At 45.9% G+C, this 17,192-nt stretch overlaps 1 protein-coding gene across 1 annotated transcript in view; it reads left to right on the top strand.

Annotated features, from left to right (window-relative positions):
* The window catches only part of LOC118777434 (heterogeneous nuclear ribonucleoprotein L-like), a 39,780-nt gene extending 29,578 nt beyond the window's left edge, over positions 1 to 10,202 (top strand). Inside the window, exons 7-13 of the mRNA XM_036528325.1 lie at positions 2,711 to 2,782; positions 3,093 to 3,307; positions 3,438 to 3,559; positions 5,595 to 5,796; positions 6,189 to 6,246; positions 6,779 to 6,877; positions 9,857 to 10,202. Of these exons, the coding sequence (XP_036384218.1) occupies positions 2,711 to 2,782; positions 3,093 to 3,307; positions 3,438 to 3,559; positions 5,595 to 5,796; positions 6,189 to 6,246; positions 6,779 to 6,877; positions 9,857 to 9,912 (824 nt within the window). The 3' untranslated portion in view covers positions 9,913 to 10,202. The remainder of the gene's footprint in view (positions 1 to 2,710; positions 2,783 to 3,092; positions 3,308 to 3,437; positions 3,560 to 5,594; positions 5,797 to 6,188; positions 6,247 to 6,778; positions 6,878 to 9,856) is intronic.
* Positions 10,203 to 17,192: the final 6,990 nt, after the last annotated feature.

The raw sequence follows: 17,192 nt of genomic DNA, 5'->3' as shown, positions 1-17,192 counted from the left end.
TACAAAGAGAAGTCGTCCTATCATCGTATTGTCTGTGGCCCATAGTATATGATCGGGATGTATTTTCTGAAGCACAAGACAAAGGATGAGCAGTAATAAATGGCAAGAGAAGAGATGGCAGAGGTAAACCTCTCACAGCCATCAGGGGCTCTTTCCGAGCGTGCCTGTATTGGATAAGAAGCCTGACTCCATTTTGGCTGAGTCGCCAGTTGCTCGCTGAGGAAAATGTTTGTGCTCGAAAGCCGTGGATTGTTTATTGCAGAGCCGCACATTGTTCAGTTTCAGCTGAAAAAAAATGTCGAACGTTGAATGTTGATGCTTGATATGAAGCCAATGTTAATGGAGGCACGCGGAACTGAATAAAGTCACCACTCCAGTCCCTGAAGCGTGCGGTGCGCCAGCAGGGATCCTTGCGAAAAGGAAGGGGATTGTTCAATATTTGGAAAGCTCGTTAGAACACTTCCAGCCGGGCATGATGGGAAATCTGAAATGCCACGGAGGCACAGGCTCATTTTAAAGGCCCTCTGAGAATTAGTTTGCCTCCCGCGGCGGTGTTATTTATCCCGTCTAATTTATTCCGTGCCCATCATCCACAGGCTTTCGTCTTGCCTCGGGGCAGGGAAGGGGGGGTGGGCGCCTACCGATGCGTTCCCTCAAGTTTCACAGCGCACCTGGAAATGTTCTTGTTCACCTTGATCAAGACACAGGTTGTAGAGACAGTGGGGTGACCTCCCCCCCAACGGATGACATTTGTCACTCCGTTTCCTGTGGAAGCAACGCTGGTGATGATGAGGAGGAGGAGGTGCACCTCAGGATTGAATCCCCAGTCCCGCCCCCCTCGTGCCGCTCGGGCACTGCCTGGACTCGAGGCTTGAAGATTGGCTTTTGCTGTGACCCTCTCTGTGCTGATAAAAAGGCCCTACTGGAGGGAATGGCGATGCAGCCGGCTTGGGTAATAACCAGCAATTTCAGGCTTATATAAGAGGCGGAAGATGTCTTTATGAAAGGGGGAAATTATCCGGTATTTTCTGTGGAGTGGAGCTCTAGCCGTCTCTCACAGCAGGGGCAGCAGTTCTGCTACCAGAAGAAGCCCTGTGGAGCTTGCAGTGTAGAGTTTTTCACCTAAGAGCAGGCAGATGCATGATGCCCCCCCCCCCCCACCTCCCTCAAGCACACAAACACAATTCCAAAGCCTGCCTTGGTCCCATTTTCTTTAGGGACATCCAAGGTCACACACACCGGCACAGCAAGCCAGCCCGAACCCGGCGGCCTTAGGCCATGCTCCGAGGTCACGCGCACACACGTCGTATATCACAGCCTCCAAACATAACCCCAACCCCCGGGCCTTATGATTTTACACTAATTCAGCAGCCTGGCGACGCCTACGGTTTCCTACCGTTAACCACTCACATGGCAGCAATTAGTGCTGTTTCACATGAGTGCCCCCAAGCTGTTGGGCGAGAGATGGGCTGTCGGCTCCTTTACTCAGTTCCGTGCCTCCACTTGTGTCTCTGCCTGCATTGTACTGACTGTAAAATGATGTAACACAGGTTGATGTTTTGCGCTTGTGCTGAAAGCCCCCCCCTTCCCCCTTTGGCAGTTAAGCGAAGGCCCCATTGAAAGGGTTGCGGTTGACGCTAGTGGTATAACGCAGGTACTGTTTCTTTCCAAATGTTGTAATATGAACAAGAAATGAAATGCATCCACCCAAATGTAACCAGGGTCTCTATTCATTCTAACCACAGTGGTCTTTTTCCAAAGCTTTGAGCGGGCTTTGATTTTTTTTTTTTTTTTTACCACAGATATCCTTCATTTCAGCAGCCTCTGAACACAAAATGTTGTCCGCAAAATGGAAAAACCCAGCACATGCCGAAAGCTATCAAAGCAAAATTTAAGCAAATTGTGGTTATATTGAATAGAGGCCCCCCATTCAATTAAAATGCCCTCTGTAGTGTTTTTTTTTTCCTTCATTCCCTCCTAAAATCTGTACAACTTTTACTCTAGATGGGTTTTGATTTGCTGTGTAAGACCTGCATTATAGTCTTGTTTCCTTTACTTGTACAAGGGCCACAGTCGTGAATTCTGTAAGCATGTTTCCTTGATATCACTCTGAAACACGGCACCTGCTTTATTGTGTAAAAGCTTGCCCACACAGATAGCACAGTTTGTACGTTTTTGTACCTTTTTTCTTTTTTTTTCTTTTTCTGACAGAACTGAGAGTCTTTGCAGAAGGTAAAAACATACATTCACTCGCGCTTCCTCTGGTTCACCTCGAGAGGATTAAGTTAGAATGACGCCTAATGTGCCTTTTAATGTGTCGATAATTTGTCTCTTATCTGGGTCACCGCCCTCCTCCCCCTACTGCAGTACGGCTGAACTGTAATTGTGACCTTTAAACGGCCTTTCATCCCCCTCTTCCCTCCGTTACACTGCGTAAAGCAGCCAGCCAGTGAACTGAATCTGTGCTCAGCCACTGATATGTGAAATTGGAAGGGAACGTAAAATGTCAAAAAGAGTCTGGATTTTTTTTTTTTTTGCCGCCATTGTTCATTGTCTTGTACCTGTCGACCCCCCCCCCCCAAACCGCTCGCATACAGCGCGTGCCGTTTCATTGGTTCCTCACGTCGCCCCGTGTGCAGCTGTGTGCTCTGCTCTCTGCGTTTTTTTTCGTTTTACACCTTGTCCCTTTTCAAATCTGTGGGTTTTCCAGAGCGGGGGAAGGGGAGACAGAGACAGGCCATCCTGGGAGAGCACCCGTCCTCCTTCGGTGACAATGGTTACGGTGAGTCGGCCGCCCATCCCCCCCCCACCGCCTCCACCCCTCGCATGGTTTAATTAAACCCTGTCGGCTCCACTCTGGAGATGAGGGAAAGGCATTTCGGTGCTGAAAGAGACCATGATGGAAAAAAAAAAAAGATTGTGGTGAACGTAACAGCCAGTCTTGTGAGCGCTGGGTAATTAGGAGCCCAAGCGCATCGGCGCAGAAAATGGTGTGTAATTTTGTTTCTGTGTTTTTTTTTTTTTTGTGGGCTCAGAGAGCTCGCACTGCGTCAAGCCTCCTCTCAGGCATCCCATCACCCTTTCCTCTCCAGGGTCGCACTGCCCCCTGCTGCCTCTCCCCAGCAACAACAGGTACAAGAGGAGCTCCCACGACATCCCTGAGGTGGTGGCCTACCCCCTGCCACAGACCTCCTCCTATATGGGCCACGCCTCCAGCTCCGTCGCCATGGTGAGCGGCCTGCACCCGGCCAAGATGAACTGCACCCGGATCTTCAACCTCTTCTGTCTCTATGGCAACATCGAGAAGGTCAGTTGACTTGAGGGGAGGCAGGAGGAGCTTGGAGAAAGTGGGAATCACCAGAGTTTGTCTGGTTCCGCCTGGTGGCCGGATCCGCGGCAATAACCATTGGCTTGCGTCTGGCTGCGTGGTGTCGCAGGTGAAGTTCATGAAGAGCGTCCCTGGCACGGCCCTGGTGGAGATGGGCGATGAGTATGCCGTGGACCGGGCCATCACGCACCTCAACAGCATCAAGGTGTTCAGCAAGCGGCTCAATGTCTGGTGAGCACCCCTCTTTCCTGTGGTATCTGTGCCACCGCTGACCCCTCCCCCTGCCTCAAACCTCATCGAATTCCCATTTAAACCAAGCTGCAGTCATTATGATGTCACAACCTCACTGTATTGGATTGTTTGTCCATTATTAATGTGCCTAGCAGATGCCTTTATCCAGGGCGGCATTCCCATGTAGGGGAAGCACCTTGCAAAACCGCAGTTTCAGAAACATTTCAACCTCTCTAACGTCCAGTCGTACCTTTAAGCCTTTGAATATTTCATTGTGCGGGAAACATTGTGAGTGAAAACATTTGAATAATAACCACCACTTTTGCCCATCCATTTCTGACTTCTCGCAGGCAAAGATAGATGTAATAGCGCTGACTGAGTATTTAATACTCAGAATATGATTTCATTTTGAATGAACACATCGAATGAGAATTTTACGTGCGAACATTTTAATATTCCACTTTCAACTGTAGTTTGCAAGGACAGTGTTGTTAAGAATAAAGAAAGGTGTGGGTTTGAGCCATCTCTCTCTAGAGACGGTAGAGGAGGTGGTAGCCATGGAAGCATACAGAAGGACAGCACTAAAATTATATTTGTACTTATATTAAATGAATGAAATGAAATGAAATTACATGTTTATACAAATACATCAGGCACTGGTAAATTACATGAACATTACCCCACATTTGAAATGTTTGTCTTTATATCCCTGCAACCTTTGTAAATGTTACATATAGGCTATGTAAAATTCAATTCTATTTCTTATTAACAACTACTGAAGATGAAAAGACATGCCTTCATAATATTTATTGACCCAAATGGACTAAAACTTAAAAATATGAAGTGTTGTACTGTATTATACTGCTGTTTGAAGATATATTAACAGAAGATTCTGTAGTTCTTACTTGGACAGATCACAATCAGGATACCAACTTAATATGAATATTTGTTATCCTGAATATTTCACTGTTTATATTGTGTGGTCATACTGGATAATTATTGAGTATTCTTAACTAACACTGGAATATTAGGATACTGTCAGTGACTAGTCTTTCACTCTCAGGTAGGATATTGATTGGACAGGGAGGCTCATTGCAATGCAGTCCCTGCTGTGGGAGGCTGTGTGTGGGGTGTGTGGATGTCAGTGTCTGAACCTGGTGGGTCTGTTTGTAGAACGAGCGGCACGCACGTCCCAGTGCACACAGCGCAGAACACCAGAGCAAATAATAACTGGAGGTCGAACCGTTTAAGTTCTCCTTGAGCGCCGCAATCAAATAAAACCTTGGAAATCGCTCTGCGGGGTTTTTTTTGCTTGAAGGTGGGTGGGGCGTTCAGAAGCAGCACCGGGGGGGGGGGGGTAGCTGGGGTGAGCTGGCGTTTTCGAGGTGCTCTGTGATTATCTTGTCCTGTTGTGCCGGCCCTTACTGAACCGCAGGAGAGCGTCGCCCCCCCCCGTGCTGTCCACCACGCCCCAGTAAACAACACCTTTTATTTGCGCTTTCACTTTGGCCTGCTCGTGTGTGGGCATTCGCCAAACAGCCTGCTTTTAATTGCAGGGCATTCCGAATAAATAATTCATAGGATTACACTCGTAAGGAGTACCTGGGAGAGGTACACTGTGCTCTGCATGTGCTGCTAGCTCCAGTGGTATTTCATTAGACACACTTCCCCTCTCCCCTGCACCCACACGCTCTCCCTGCCCAAACGCTCATCAGCTGAAGGTTTCGCAGAAGGAGAGGTTCTGTGCAGAGGCGTACCCCCCCCCCCCCCCCAAGACATCCGTGCGTACCGATTGCAATCCCTGTGCAGAACCCCCCCCCCCCCTTTTTTTTTTTGCCCAGGGCTAATTTATATTTACTGAAGCGATTCAGGGTAAGAACCTTGCTCAAGGGCACAGCAGCGATGGGATCTGAACCTGCAGCCTCTCTTGTCACTGCTCCAGTTCCCCCCCCCGCCCATAGAGTCCAGTGTTTACTCTGACGCCCCCTGTCCTTTAACACTCCCTTGCTCTCCTTTGCTCTCCGCACACCCGCAGTGTGTCCAAGCAGCACGCGGTCATCCCCAGCCAGGTGTTCGAGCTGGAGGACGGCACCAGCAGCTACAAGGACTTCGCCATGACCCGCAACAACCGCTTCACCAGCGCCGGCCAGGCCTCCAAGAACATCATCCAGCCCCCGTCCTGCGTGCTGCACTTCTACAACGTCCCGCCCTGCGTCACGGAGGAGGAGCTGCAGAGGGTGCGTGCTGTGCCTGGCAAAGGGGGCGGGGGCTGGCCTGCAAAGCCCCCCTTTACCTCACCCCCTCGAAGAATACTGAGTAACCGGAGAAGGGACACATACTAAAACAAAATGGCTTTGCTGCCCTTTTTCACGAAGTGTTGTTTCACGTTGTCCTGCGCCTATAGACGCGCATAGACCTCTCACAGCATGGGTACTCAGTTGATGCGCAGTTAATCTGCGGAGAGCTCGTAATCGGCAACCTCAAATGGGAAGGAGAAGCAAGCCACAGTTTAACTGAGGGGGGGTGGTTTAACGTTGAACAGTGCCATCTAGTGGAAGTACGCCCCCATTACCTCCATTAACTGTCATCACGTTGCGTTGTTACAAATGTATTGTGCTCTTATCTCCAGTTATGCACGGAACACGATGTGCCTGGTTTCATCAAGTTCAAAGTGTTTGATGCGAAACGTAAGTGCTGTCTCTCTGACACAGAGCATTCAAAGCCAGTTCGTAGCCCCTTTAATGTTGTACAGCCAGGGTGGCCTTATGTTCTATTTAAATCACATTTCATTTCAAAAGAAATGAGAATTGCCTAAGCAATATCAATGCAGTGTATATGAAAGTTTGATAATGTCTGTAGGCTGTTTGTATTGACCAAAGTGGTTTATATAATGCTTAAGGTTTTCCTGATTACATGTGGTATACATAGTGTTTACCTGTGGTTTACATAATGTTAAAGGTTTTCCTGCCTGTCTTCTCCTGTCTGTTATGGACTTCTGCTGATGTGCTTAAAATACACTTACCCACATATCCAGTGGAGTTTTACATCTCCGAAAAGGCAGAAATACTTAAGCAAAGAAACCTGTCTTTGAAAGCAGGAGCACCATCCCTTAAATATGGACTGCTGTAGGAAAAAAAGGGACTGTGCCGTTTTTCATTCTGTCGATGATCTTGATTCGTCACTCACGTCTGCCCCATCCTCCACTCCTTTCTCCTGCAGCCTGCTCCAAAACCATCTCAGGGCTGCTGGAGTTCGACAGCAAGACGCACGCCGTGGAGGTCCTGACGGTGCTCAACCACTACCAGATCAGAATACCGAGTGAGTGTCCCGGTCGCACCCCCTCCCCTCCCGTCCCAGTCCCGCTGAAGGGCACGCAGGCAGCGGGGCGCAGTAACGTCACGGGTTCCAGTGCCACTCCGCAAATTAAGAATGCAGAGTCTTGTTCCATCTTTTATCACAGCTACCAGTGACTGTCTTCCAGGCATGAGCCCCTACTCAAGGACACGGGACTCCTTAATGAGATTTGGAGGTTCAACAAGGCAGCTTCTGCTGCAAATCCCCCACAAAAAAAAAAAAACAAATCGTCGTTGCTGGGTTAGTGGCTTTACAAGAAGAAATATCTGGGAGGTTTGTTTTTCGAGGAAATGTAAATGGTGGCTTAGTGCAGTATATACTTACTTCAACAATAAGTCACCTTCACCTGCAGCTTATTTGCTTACATGTCTATATAACACGCTATAACACGTTATCTAAATGTGTACATGTTTTTAAAAGAAGTAATATATGCAACAAAGAAATGTGACATTGCCAGAGTACGTGAGACTTTGTCTCTACAGTTTCACGATTCTGCAATATCATTATGAATTATCATTATTGAAACCTTTACCCATGACTCAATAGGAATGAACTGTGCTTCTACAATTAGTATTGATATGGCATGTACAAGATTAGAGTTATACTACTGCATGTTATTGCTACATGTATCCAAGAGAGCTGTGGAGGACATTATTTCTCCATTCTACTGCTGTGTAGCACGGGCCAGACTAGGTTAAGTGTGGTAGCTTACATCTCACGACCACCTCAGCAGTTCACGCAAAACTCACAGATACATTCTGGGAGAGAGAAACAAGCCTGTCTCTGGACCATATGCTTTTACAAGGCTTCTATTTTCTGGTTCACCTGAAATTGCATACAGGCCTGTTCTCTGGAAAATCTTCATGAGTTCACCATAGTTTTTGAACACGCACATGTAAATGGCTCTTGAAATTCATGTTCTGGGAATCTGAGCTATTCTGGAAAAAGTGTAGCAAAGCTGAAGCCTAGGGAATTTTTTTGTAGGTGGTAGACCCAAGTACATACCAAAGTCCCATAGCCTTACAAGGCTAAACTGGCCCTGGTATGTCTTAACCAGATGCTTTTCCCGGCCTTTGCATTTTCTGATTATGAGGCCTGAACAGCCTCAAGCTTTTTCGTTCCATTCTAAAAGGGGTCCTGTGCCCTGTTTTTATGTAGCTGCCTATTCATCTGCGCAGAGAAGTAAGCCTTTGTTGCCATAATATGTTCTCATTACGGGAGCTCTTCCTCTGAGCGTGTGCTGCTGCAGAGGACTGCTCTATGGACATTTTGGTCAATTGGAGGGACCGGTAGGTAGAGGCTGCTTGGCAGAAAATGCAAAAGCATGTGTCCGCTGCTGTTAGCTGCGCCAGAGTGCGTGACGGTGCAGGTGACTCGTCTGTTATCGGTTCAGCACAAGGCCAGCACAAGCAGCCAGTTCCAGACTGATTCGAGCTGGGATGTGTATTGGAAACAAAGGTGTGAGAAATAGTTCGGTGTGTCGTTGGATTAATGCCATCCGCTTGCTGCCTGGGAGAAATTTCACATTGTACCTGTATTGGATTGTAGGTCCCAGCATTAAAAAACGCTGGTTAGGGTCACAGAAATCCTTCAGGCATGCAGAAATGTCTACTCCTCTACATGGTTTGTCTATAACCTCCCCAAACGTAGTCAAATCATGCCCCTCCTCCCTTCACCTCACCAGCTTCCTGATAAAGCTTGCATAACATTCAAAAGCGTGCTTCTGGCATACAGGACAGTGAATGGGACAGCCCCCTCATATCTACAGTCAGTCTTCAAACCATATGTACGGCCCAGATCACTACACTCTGCAACCGTGGGGAAGCTGACTGACCCAACGGGGTCTCTCCTCTCAGACACCTGGCCTCTCTGATGCCTGTCTGTACTGGTCCCCTATCGGTAGAATGAACTTCCCATGGGGGTCAGGACAGCAGAATCACTTCTGATGCAGGCTGAAGATCCACCTCTTCAGGTTGAATCTCGGTTCCACCTCAGTCCCCACCTCCTAACACCTCTTGTTAACAACTTGTATTATTTTCTGTTTATTTTACACATTGTATCACACTTTGTTATGAATATTGTCATCTAATGACTGTGATGTATGGTAGTTTGTGTACTTGACTTCCCTTAGTTTCTAGGCTGTCTTCTCAGGTTAGCACAAGTTAACTCTTGATAGTGCTTGAATGGCGTTGTGCTCACACTCACTGGTGTGTGAGTGTTGTTAGCCTGGTCTGACACTGTTGCTCATTCAGCTTGAATGGATACACTTCTCTTGTGCTGGATGTCACTCTGGATAAGAGCATCTCCTAAATGAATGTAATGTAATGTAACTAATAAATCTGAGGGCAGATTGCTTACTTTTTTGCAATTGTACCACTAGTTTTGGGTACAGCATTATTTTTCGGAACAGTAACAGTACCATTGGGACCTTTAATGAAATTGAGGAACAGTGAGCTGCCTCAGGAATAGGTTCCAGAATTTGCACATCCACTGCTCCAGGAAGGCAGCAAATGAAAGTCTTCCTTTGGGTTTCAGTGTCTGCACTCAGATAAGCTTTCAGATGCAGATGGGGTATGTAAACAGGCTCTAATAAATCAGCTGTGACTTAGTTTCACCTTCTTACATCCAACAAAACCCTTTCCCTTGGTTTCTTTTTGGGTACATGCTGACTTTATTCTGAAAAGGTATGATTTTAACTTTCAAAAGCGTATGAAATGGTAAAAATGTGAATTACTGCCGCCGTTTTAGAGAACTGGCGAAGGTGGTCTCTAAGACATTTCATAAACTGCAAATTCCCACTGTGGCCAGTCAGTGGGCTGGGAGCGCGAATGTGTCTGAACCTGGGTTGTGAGTGGGTGTGATGTTGTGCGTGGCACAGCTGGTTTGTGGCTGAGCCCTCTGGCACTGCAAATGACCCTGACCTTCATGACTCTGTCCTTGCAGATGGCTCCAACCCCTACACCCTGAAGCTGTGCTTCTCCACTTCCTCACACCTCTGAGACCTGGGCGCGAAAGGGCCACCAGCAGGCTTGGTCTGGAGACGGGAGGAGCCGCCCGAGAGAGCAAGGAACCTGCCCAGAGGGGAAGGAAGGAACAAAGGAAGGAAGGACGAGAAAGGAGGCCCACATCCCCACTCACTGTGGCCGACTGAAGGACCGAGCACAACGCACATAAGCTCAATACACTGAAGCGTCGTTTTTATCTGTTTGTGACATTCAATAAGTCGTAATCTGGGAGTGCCGAAGAGACCTATGACTGACAGAAGAGGGATGGCCCCACTCCCCCCCCCCCCCCCTACCATTTGCCAGCAGCCCATGGGACTGGGCGAACTGAGGCGTCTCCCAAGATGACTCGCCTTGCACCGAATGAAGTTTGGTTTTTTCCTGTTTTTAGACCATGGCCTACTGAGGTGGCTCGACGTGCTTGCACAGGTCTCACGGACGGCCGCCCGCTGTCCTGTGCTTAATAAGATGTCAATGGCCTCTAACCAGCCGTGTAACAATTTCAAAATTCTCAGAGCTGGTTCAAGCTAACTCTCTTCACTGAATGTGAAACCTAACTCATTTGGTACTTCTTAAGAACAACATGTTTATAGATTGTAAAATTTAGATCACATTGTAATATATAAACGTGTATAGTATTTGGAGGGGGTGGGGGGTGGGGTGGTGATAAAGAGTAATTTAAAACCTGGTGTCTAACAAACAGAGATGTGAGGACTTTTGCAGTTGGAGTGGGCATTTTGATCGGAGTTTTAGCCACTGTGTTTGTAGCTATGATGTTTACACAGAGAAGTCCACAGTTTGTGCAGTCAGTATTTCCAGTGCACTGTTTCAGTGTTTGTTTGTGGCGCATCACCATATCTGAAGTCCGCACTACGCGCATGAAAGTCATTAAACATTTGCCGGTTCGTGCTTTGTATTATGTGCTCTATGCTTTGATGCTTCGTTCCTTTGTAGATCTGAAATGTCAATGGTTATCATTTCAAAGCCGTCTTGCGCTTTGCTGTCTTGTTTTTCTTTTCGCGAATCAAATTAGTTTTTGGTTTTTGGGTCTCGGTCGGTCTCCCAGCGATCAATGGCATGCCTTTGATTTACGTGCCTGGCTGTTAAATTCAGCCAGTGCGCATTAACGACCTTTGGAGGACAGTTCAGGCCCACTCAAGTGTGAGAGACGCTCCGTGCTTGAAATTAATCATTTGTGCAATTGCCACGGCCAAGCACAGGTTAGAAGTGGCACTGACTGCTTAGTTCAGCTGCTGTCGCTGTGACCTCAGCACTGACCCTGACTTTGGAGCCTGCACTTGTATTCAAAATCCCAGTGAAAATATTACTGCTGTATTATTTTGGCTAGGTTGCTGTGAATATCACACATTATGTACGCATGCTCTGCACTTAAGGAATCAGTATGCACTGAAATGTATCTGCAGCTGTTCATTAGAGGATGAAGATTAGTAGTGTACTTTACAGTCATGATTTCACCTATACTGTATATGTTAAATCATATGAAATCATGACTGTATATATGATATACATCAATAAATATATACTAATATATTTAATTTCTATAATGTATACATTTTATAATATTTATAAAATGCAAAAAATAGTAAATAGATGAAAGCATGTGAAAGCCAAAACCAAGGGACTCACAAATCAACGGCCCTTACTTGACTAGCATTACATTAGAGCTGCTTAGCATTTAGCAATTTCTTTCAGTTTTTACATGTTACACATTTGTTCAGCCAGAGATTTACTGATGCGGTTTTGGTTAAGAACCCTGCCCAAGGGTTCAACAGCTGGGAATTTACCCAACACGTATTGTCCACCATTCACCTTTTGGATACAAGCCCTGTTCTGTACCACTACACCACACTGCTGTACTGATTTACAAACGTGCATTTATGTTCTGTTCTGATGGAATTCGCTCTGGGTAAGAGCGTCTCCTAAATTATTCATTATGTATTTATTAACACTTTATCAAAGAACCACCCTAGGTGCTTTTTAAAGTAGAGGTGAAAATAGCAAGTCACAGTAGTACCTTTCTTGTCTGGGTGCATAAGTTGCCATGCACAGAAAGTCATAGTTAAGCTCAAGAGACTTGTTCAGCTGATAGGCTCTTTTTATTTGCGCCCCCTTCTGGCAAGCATGTGGATTCCTTCCCAGCGGTCAGTAGGGAGACACAGAAATGCCACAGGCTTCTCTGGAAAGAGGCAGGTGCCCAGAAAGACATGTCAGATGGCACGGAGGTGACCTCATTGCCACCCTTACCCTCGCCAGGTAACACTGGGATGGAGGGCTTCAGAGGGTGAGAGGATGCTCTTCCACCAGTGGCGCATCTCAGCAGCCAACAGCTCAAAGCTGTGTGGTTCATTACATTAAATATCATGATTTATTTGCACAGCACACACACTTTCCTAGGGTGACATACACAGGTTGCAATTGATCTATTATCCTTTTACACAGCAAGATATTTACTGATGAAATTCAGATTAAGTATCTTTGCCTAAGGGGCAACAGCACTCTGCAGTGTGGAGAAGGCTGCTGGAAGAGAGCTCGTTACTCAAAGGCTAGTCAAAACCCCTCAGTTTGTGAATAACTTTGCAAATAAGTATGTGTGCTAAAGTAGATTCATGACTCGGGGGCAAATTCTAAAGCAGTGTATGAATAAAAGGAAGTCTCCTCTGATGAATTTACACCTTGCTTTCTGCTGGGGGTAACAGGGGGGTCCTGTTTTGGGCGGTATGGTTGTGCAGGATAGTGTGTAGTGAAGGGCAAAAGCAGTCACCCCACCCGGCCTCGAACCCGGGGTCTATGGAGTTCCGAACTGCAGCAGGCTCTTTGGCCTTGTGGTCAAAGCTGCAGTTTGGTACCCCGTAGACCTGAGTTAGAGGTGCAGAGTTTATCAGATAAGTGCAGTTTGAATAGGACCCCGGCCCCGGCCACACACACACACCAAAGCACACAGTGATTCCAAAATGACTCGCCTTTTCCAGCGTGCTGCCTTGTTGTCAAAAAGTAACATACCTGAAAATATAAAGCCAAAAATACAAGAAATATGTTTTTAATTTCTCAGAACAAACTACATTTAGAAAATATATTCGCCACTCTAGCATTTTGTAGTTGTATTCATCATAGAATATGTTGTGAAATAACATAGATGCAGAATATTGCATATATGAAAGTGGCAATAATATTACAGACATTTCAACATATACTCCTTACAGTTTGCATTTTGCTAAACATGGATGCAAGGTACTTTTTGATCCGGAGGTAATGAACCGTGTGCAGATGGGTTGGTCCCAAGATACATGTAGGACATTTCCCACTCATCAGCTGTGCAGGAGTCGTCTTGGTACTGCAGAGATGACCTTTGAGAACATGGTTCGGATGACAACCGCAGGACGTCAGTGGGCTGTTCCCGTCAGAAGCAGGCGCGCGAGTCCATTGCCTGCTCCTTTGTGTCCTCATCTCAAGAAATGGGAGGAGAGAGAAGTACTGTGGTAGCATTCTGGATCTGCTGCCACCGTGGTGAACCGTTTCTCACTGATTGATCACGCCAAAACTAGGAAATGTTCCAAATGTCCGAAATGAGGCTGTACTGACGGACGTGGTGTGGTCAAAACTGGATGTGACATCAAAGTTTCTGTAAAATCTGACCACAAACCCCTAAACATGTGATCTGAGCTCAAAACGTGACCCGATAAGCGTAACCTGTGACAATGACTGTTACGCCGTTGTTAAAAGACGTCGGCTGCTTTGTTTTGTCTGCTTGTGGTATTTATTTAGGTTAAAGCAGTTTAAAAGGCAAAGGAGCCTTTTCAGTCATGGAGGACTGGTCTGGAGGGATTGTTAGAAGTCCGCTCCTCCTGCAAACATTCAATTCCTAGATCAGGCTTTGGATGGTTTCTTTGCAAAATTGTTGTGATGGCCACAATGGCCTCCCCTTTTTTGTCATTTCCAGTGTACGATCATTCTCTTGTCTCTCAGAAGAATGCCTGTGTTTAGTTCCACCCTCCATCCCTCCTGTGTCGCTCTGGTGACCTCTGTTGTTTTCACAGCAGACAGTAAATAAGATCCCTGAACCTTTCGTGGTTTCTGGCATATCCTGGAACAGCAGGACTGAGGTTTCTAAAGCATTACAGAGCTTTGAATGCAGTACTGTCCTAAAATAGAACAATGCTGATATGGCATCTAATCTGGGCCATGTCAAGTCTGTTGTGCTGTACTGTGTGTCCTGGAGAGCGGTGTTGAATAGGCCAACATTTTCTGCCCGTAATACAATATGTCTTTGTCCCTGTGCTGAGTCTAATGGTCGCATGTATTAGATTTTAGTTTACAGAGTCAATAAGCTGACTTCTTGCAGCTGAAATATGCAAGAAATCTCATATGTTTATTGCTTATTGCTTGCTGTTCAGTTCGAGAGCATTTGAGAGGCTTGTGACATTTGGGTGGAAATCCTATATTTCTGGATTGATTCCTTGTTATTATTGTTTCAATGCAGACATTCAGAAACTGAACACAGCAAATATTTCCTGGCAGGAACAGCCTATCATGTGTGGCCAGTGTATTATTAGTATGAATGAAATTTTTTGAAAGCCACACTGTTTTGGAATGTTTTTTTATACCACAGTGAGCTGAACCCACAACCCCATAAGCCCGGTTCTGTATTTTCATATACAGTGCTCTTCTCCGTAACTATGGAAACACCAGTGGATGTGCATTTGCAAAGTCAGTGACATGTCTCTCAGATCTACTAACAAAAAAGCAGGTGAGTAGGACTTTACATTGGATTGAAGTCAATACATGCTTAAAAAGGAGGGGAGACAACCCTTTCAGAAGCCCTTAAGCCATTGAGGGGTGTTAAAACAATTTTTTGTGTGGGAAAAAATGGTGTGGCTTTCCTCATGTGCCTATTCATGTGAACATTTTTTTTGAGGATGACTTGTAACAGAGGGGGGGTGAGATTGTTCTTGCCAGAAGGTATGAGAGCTGTTGCTCCTCCATAAGTCAGAACGGGCAAGAGCACCAGTGCCAATGGGAAGGACTTGTGTACAGGATGAATTATTGAGCTGAAAATGCAGCATTTTTTTGTCAGGCACTTTCTCACCTTCCACATACACATATATATATGGGCTCACAAAAAACTTCAAACAGAAATATATAAATTTTCAGCATTTCTGTTTGAAGCTTTTTGTGCTCAATACTTAACACAGTGTGCCAGTTCACACCATAAGAAAAGCAGGCCCACTTTGTGCTGCTGGGATAATGTCAAACTGAGCCATGGAAAACCTAGCTGCCCCTGGCTGATAAGGCTCACTGGATTTTTCACTGCAGACGTAGAAGGAGAAAAAAAATGTATATCAGCAAGGTCTCAAGTAATGTCCTCATAAACAGTGTGTTAACAAGAAAAAAGGCTGCATTTAGCTTTATTTCACAATCCTTGTGAGATTAGTTCTATTTGTAAGTTTACAGCTACTGTGCTCCCTGTGACAAACGTTTGCATCATTATGGAGAACTAAAGCACACACCTATATCATCAGAATAGAGTCTGCAAACAAACATTGTATATTTCATAGGAACAATCAGATGTTGCAGGGTAATTTGGCTGTGCAATCCAAATGCATCAAAATGATTGCTAAATGGAGAACTTCAACAGAATATCAAACAAACCTTCTACAACCTCTTCTAACATTCTTCTCATCAGCTTTGCTGCTGATGAAATTTCATAGTTTCACAATGCTGCCCCGGCCTGCCTACAACTGGGCCAGCACCAGATAGGTTATGGGGTAGGAGTGTCATGGTTCATTCTCACTCGGCTCAACGGAAAATTCTGTAACGGTTCTGGCATGGAAGTGGGGACTGATCTGATCCCTGACCTCGTGAAAACACTGCTGCGGCACACCGCCATGACCTTTGACCTCTTGATTGTAGGGGCCACTTTCCAGACGGAAGCTCTGCCTTGCTTCCTTTCATCAGTACTGTTCCAGCATTTCTTAGGTTCTTCTGTACTGGAGGGATGAACATCCAATGTCCTTGATTGATTTGGGTCCTCTGGGACTGCACAGTGGCACGCCATAGTAGTTGAGAAACTGAATTTATATCCGGTGGTTGCAGGTGAAAATCTTGGTTGTGGCACTACTGGTGTGCCCTTGGGAGAGGTATTTGTTCTGAACTGTACCGATAAATATCCTGCTGCATTAATCAATACCAATTATAGCATATATCATGTACTATAATTTATAATAGTGTGAACAGTAATGAAGAGGCCGTCTGGGAAATGTGAAAGCATGCAGAACTCTGCAGTTAACACAACCCGCTTACTTCAGAGCCACCTCTTCTTTGCACTGCTCACCCACCCCCCTCCGACAATTACAATAGCTTATATCCAGACAAGGCCTTGACAAAACAGCTGGGTGTCTGGTAGTCCTCTGCTCTGTGACCCCATGGCTAAGGGGTTCTCACCTTCTTTGTTGGCCCCTCAGTGGTGGAATGAAACATCCTCATCATTCAGGACTGCTGAGTCACCTTACTTCACCTTACTTCTGACACCTGCATAACACACACCTCCATACGCTCCTTCTGCCCCAACTGCTGACATTCTATTTTGAATTGCGCACATTCGGTACATCATTGTTTCATTTTGTCTGAAGCTGTCGTACTGGCAGCTCAGCCCATAATTATCATCACTTTTGCTCATATCTCAGTGTATTAATAGCAGTTTTATAAGAATATAATTGTTTTGCATTCATGCATTAAATTGTGAATGTACGCAATCCTGTGGAGTATGGTTGTTAGTTGTTAACTGCTTTGCCATTGTGACTGCTATGCTCAGCGAACATAGTGGAATGCCAAATAAATAAATGGTAATTATAGTGTCCACAAAGCTTTTAACAGACCAAGAACAAAATCTGGTTTTCTCAAGAAAAGTGCACTGATCGTATATGCATTTAAGCAACAGCACCTTAAAGCGATGACGCACAAGAATTTGCTTAAAGAACTCCCGTGACTCTTTAGGCACTATTAATCCTCTTCAGCAAATAAAGGACCATTGTGACCTCCACCAGCTCTGATTGGTAGTCTTACACTTGAAGCCCATGGCCTGGTATGACACAGCCATGTGGACTCATAGACTTTGGCAGTTAACTACCAGCACCCTCTGACAGATCGCTCCTGGGGTAACACAACGACTTCATTGTACCGCTCCCATGGATGGAGCTGCCTGTGGACAGACCCGCTTCTCCCAACAAGCCTTAGATTGTCAGACACAACTGCAGTCCAAG

The sequence above is a fragment of the Megalops cyprinoides genome, chromosome 1 (genome assembly GCF_013368585.1).
Source record: "Megalops cyprinoides isolate fMegCyp1 chromosome 1, fMegCyp1.pri, whole genome shotgun sequence".
In the NCBI taxonomy this organism is placed as follows: Eukaryota; Metazoa; Chordata; class Actinopteri; order Elopiformes; family Megalopidae; genus Megalops; species Megalops cyprinoides.
This window is presented reverse-complemented; position numbering and strand designations above follow the sequence as displayed.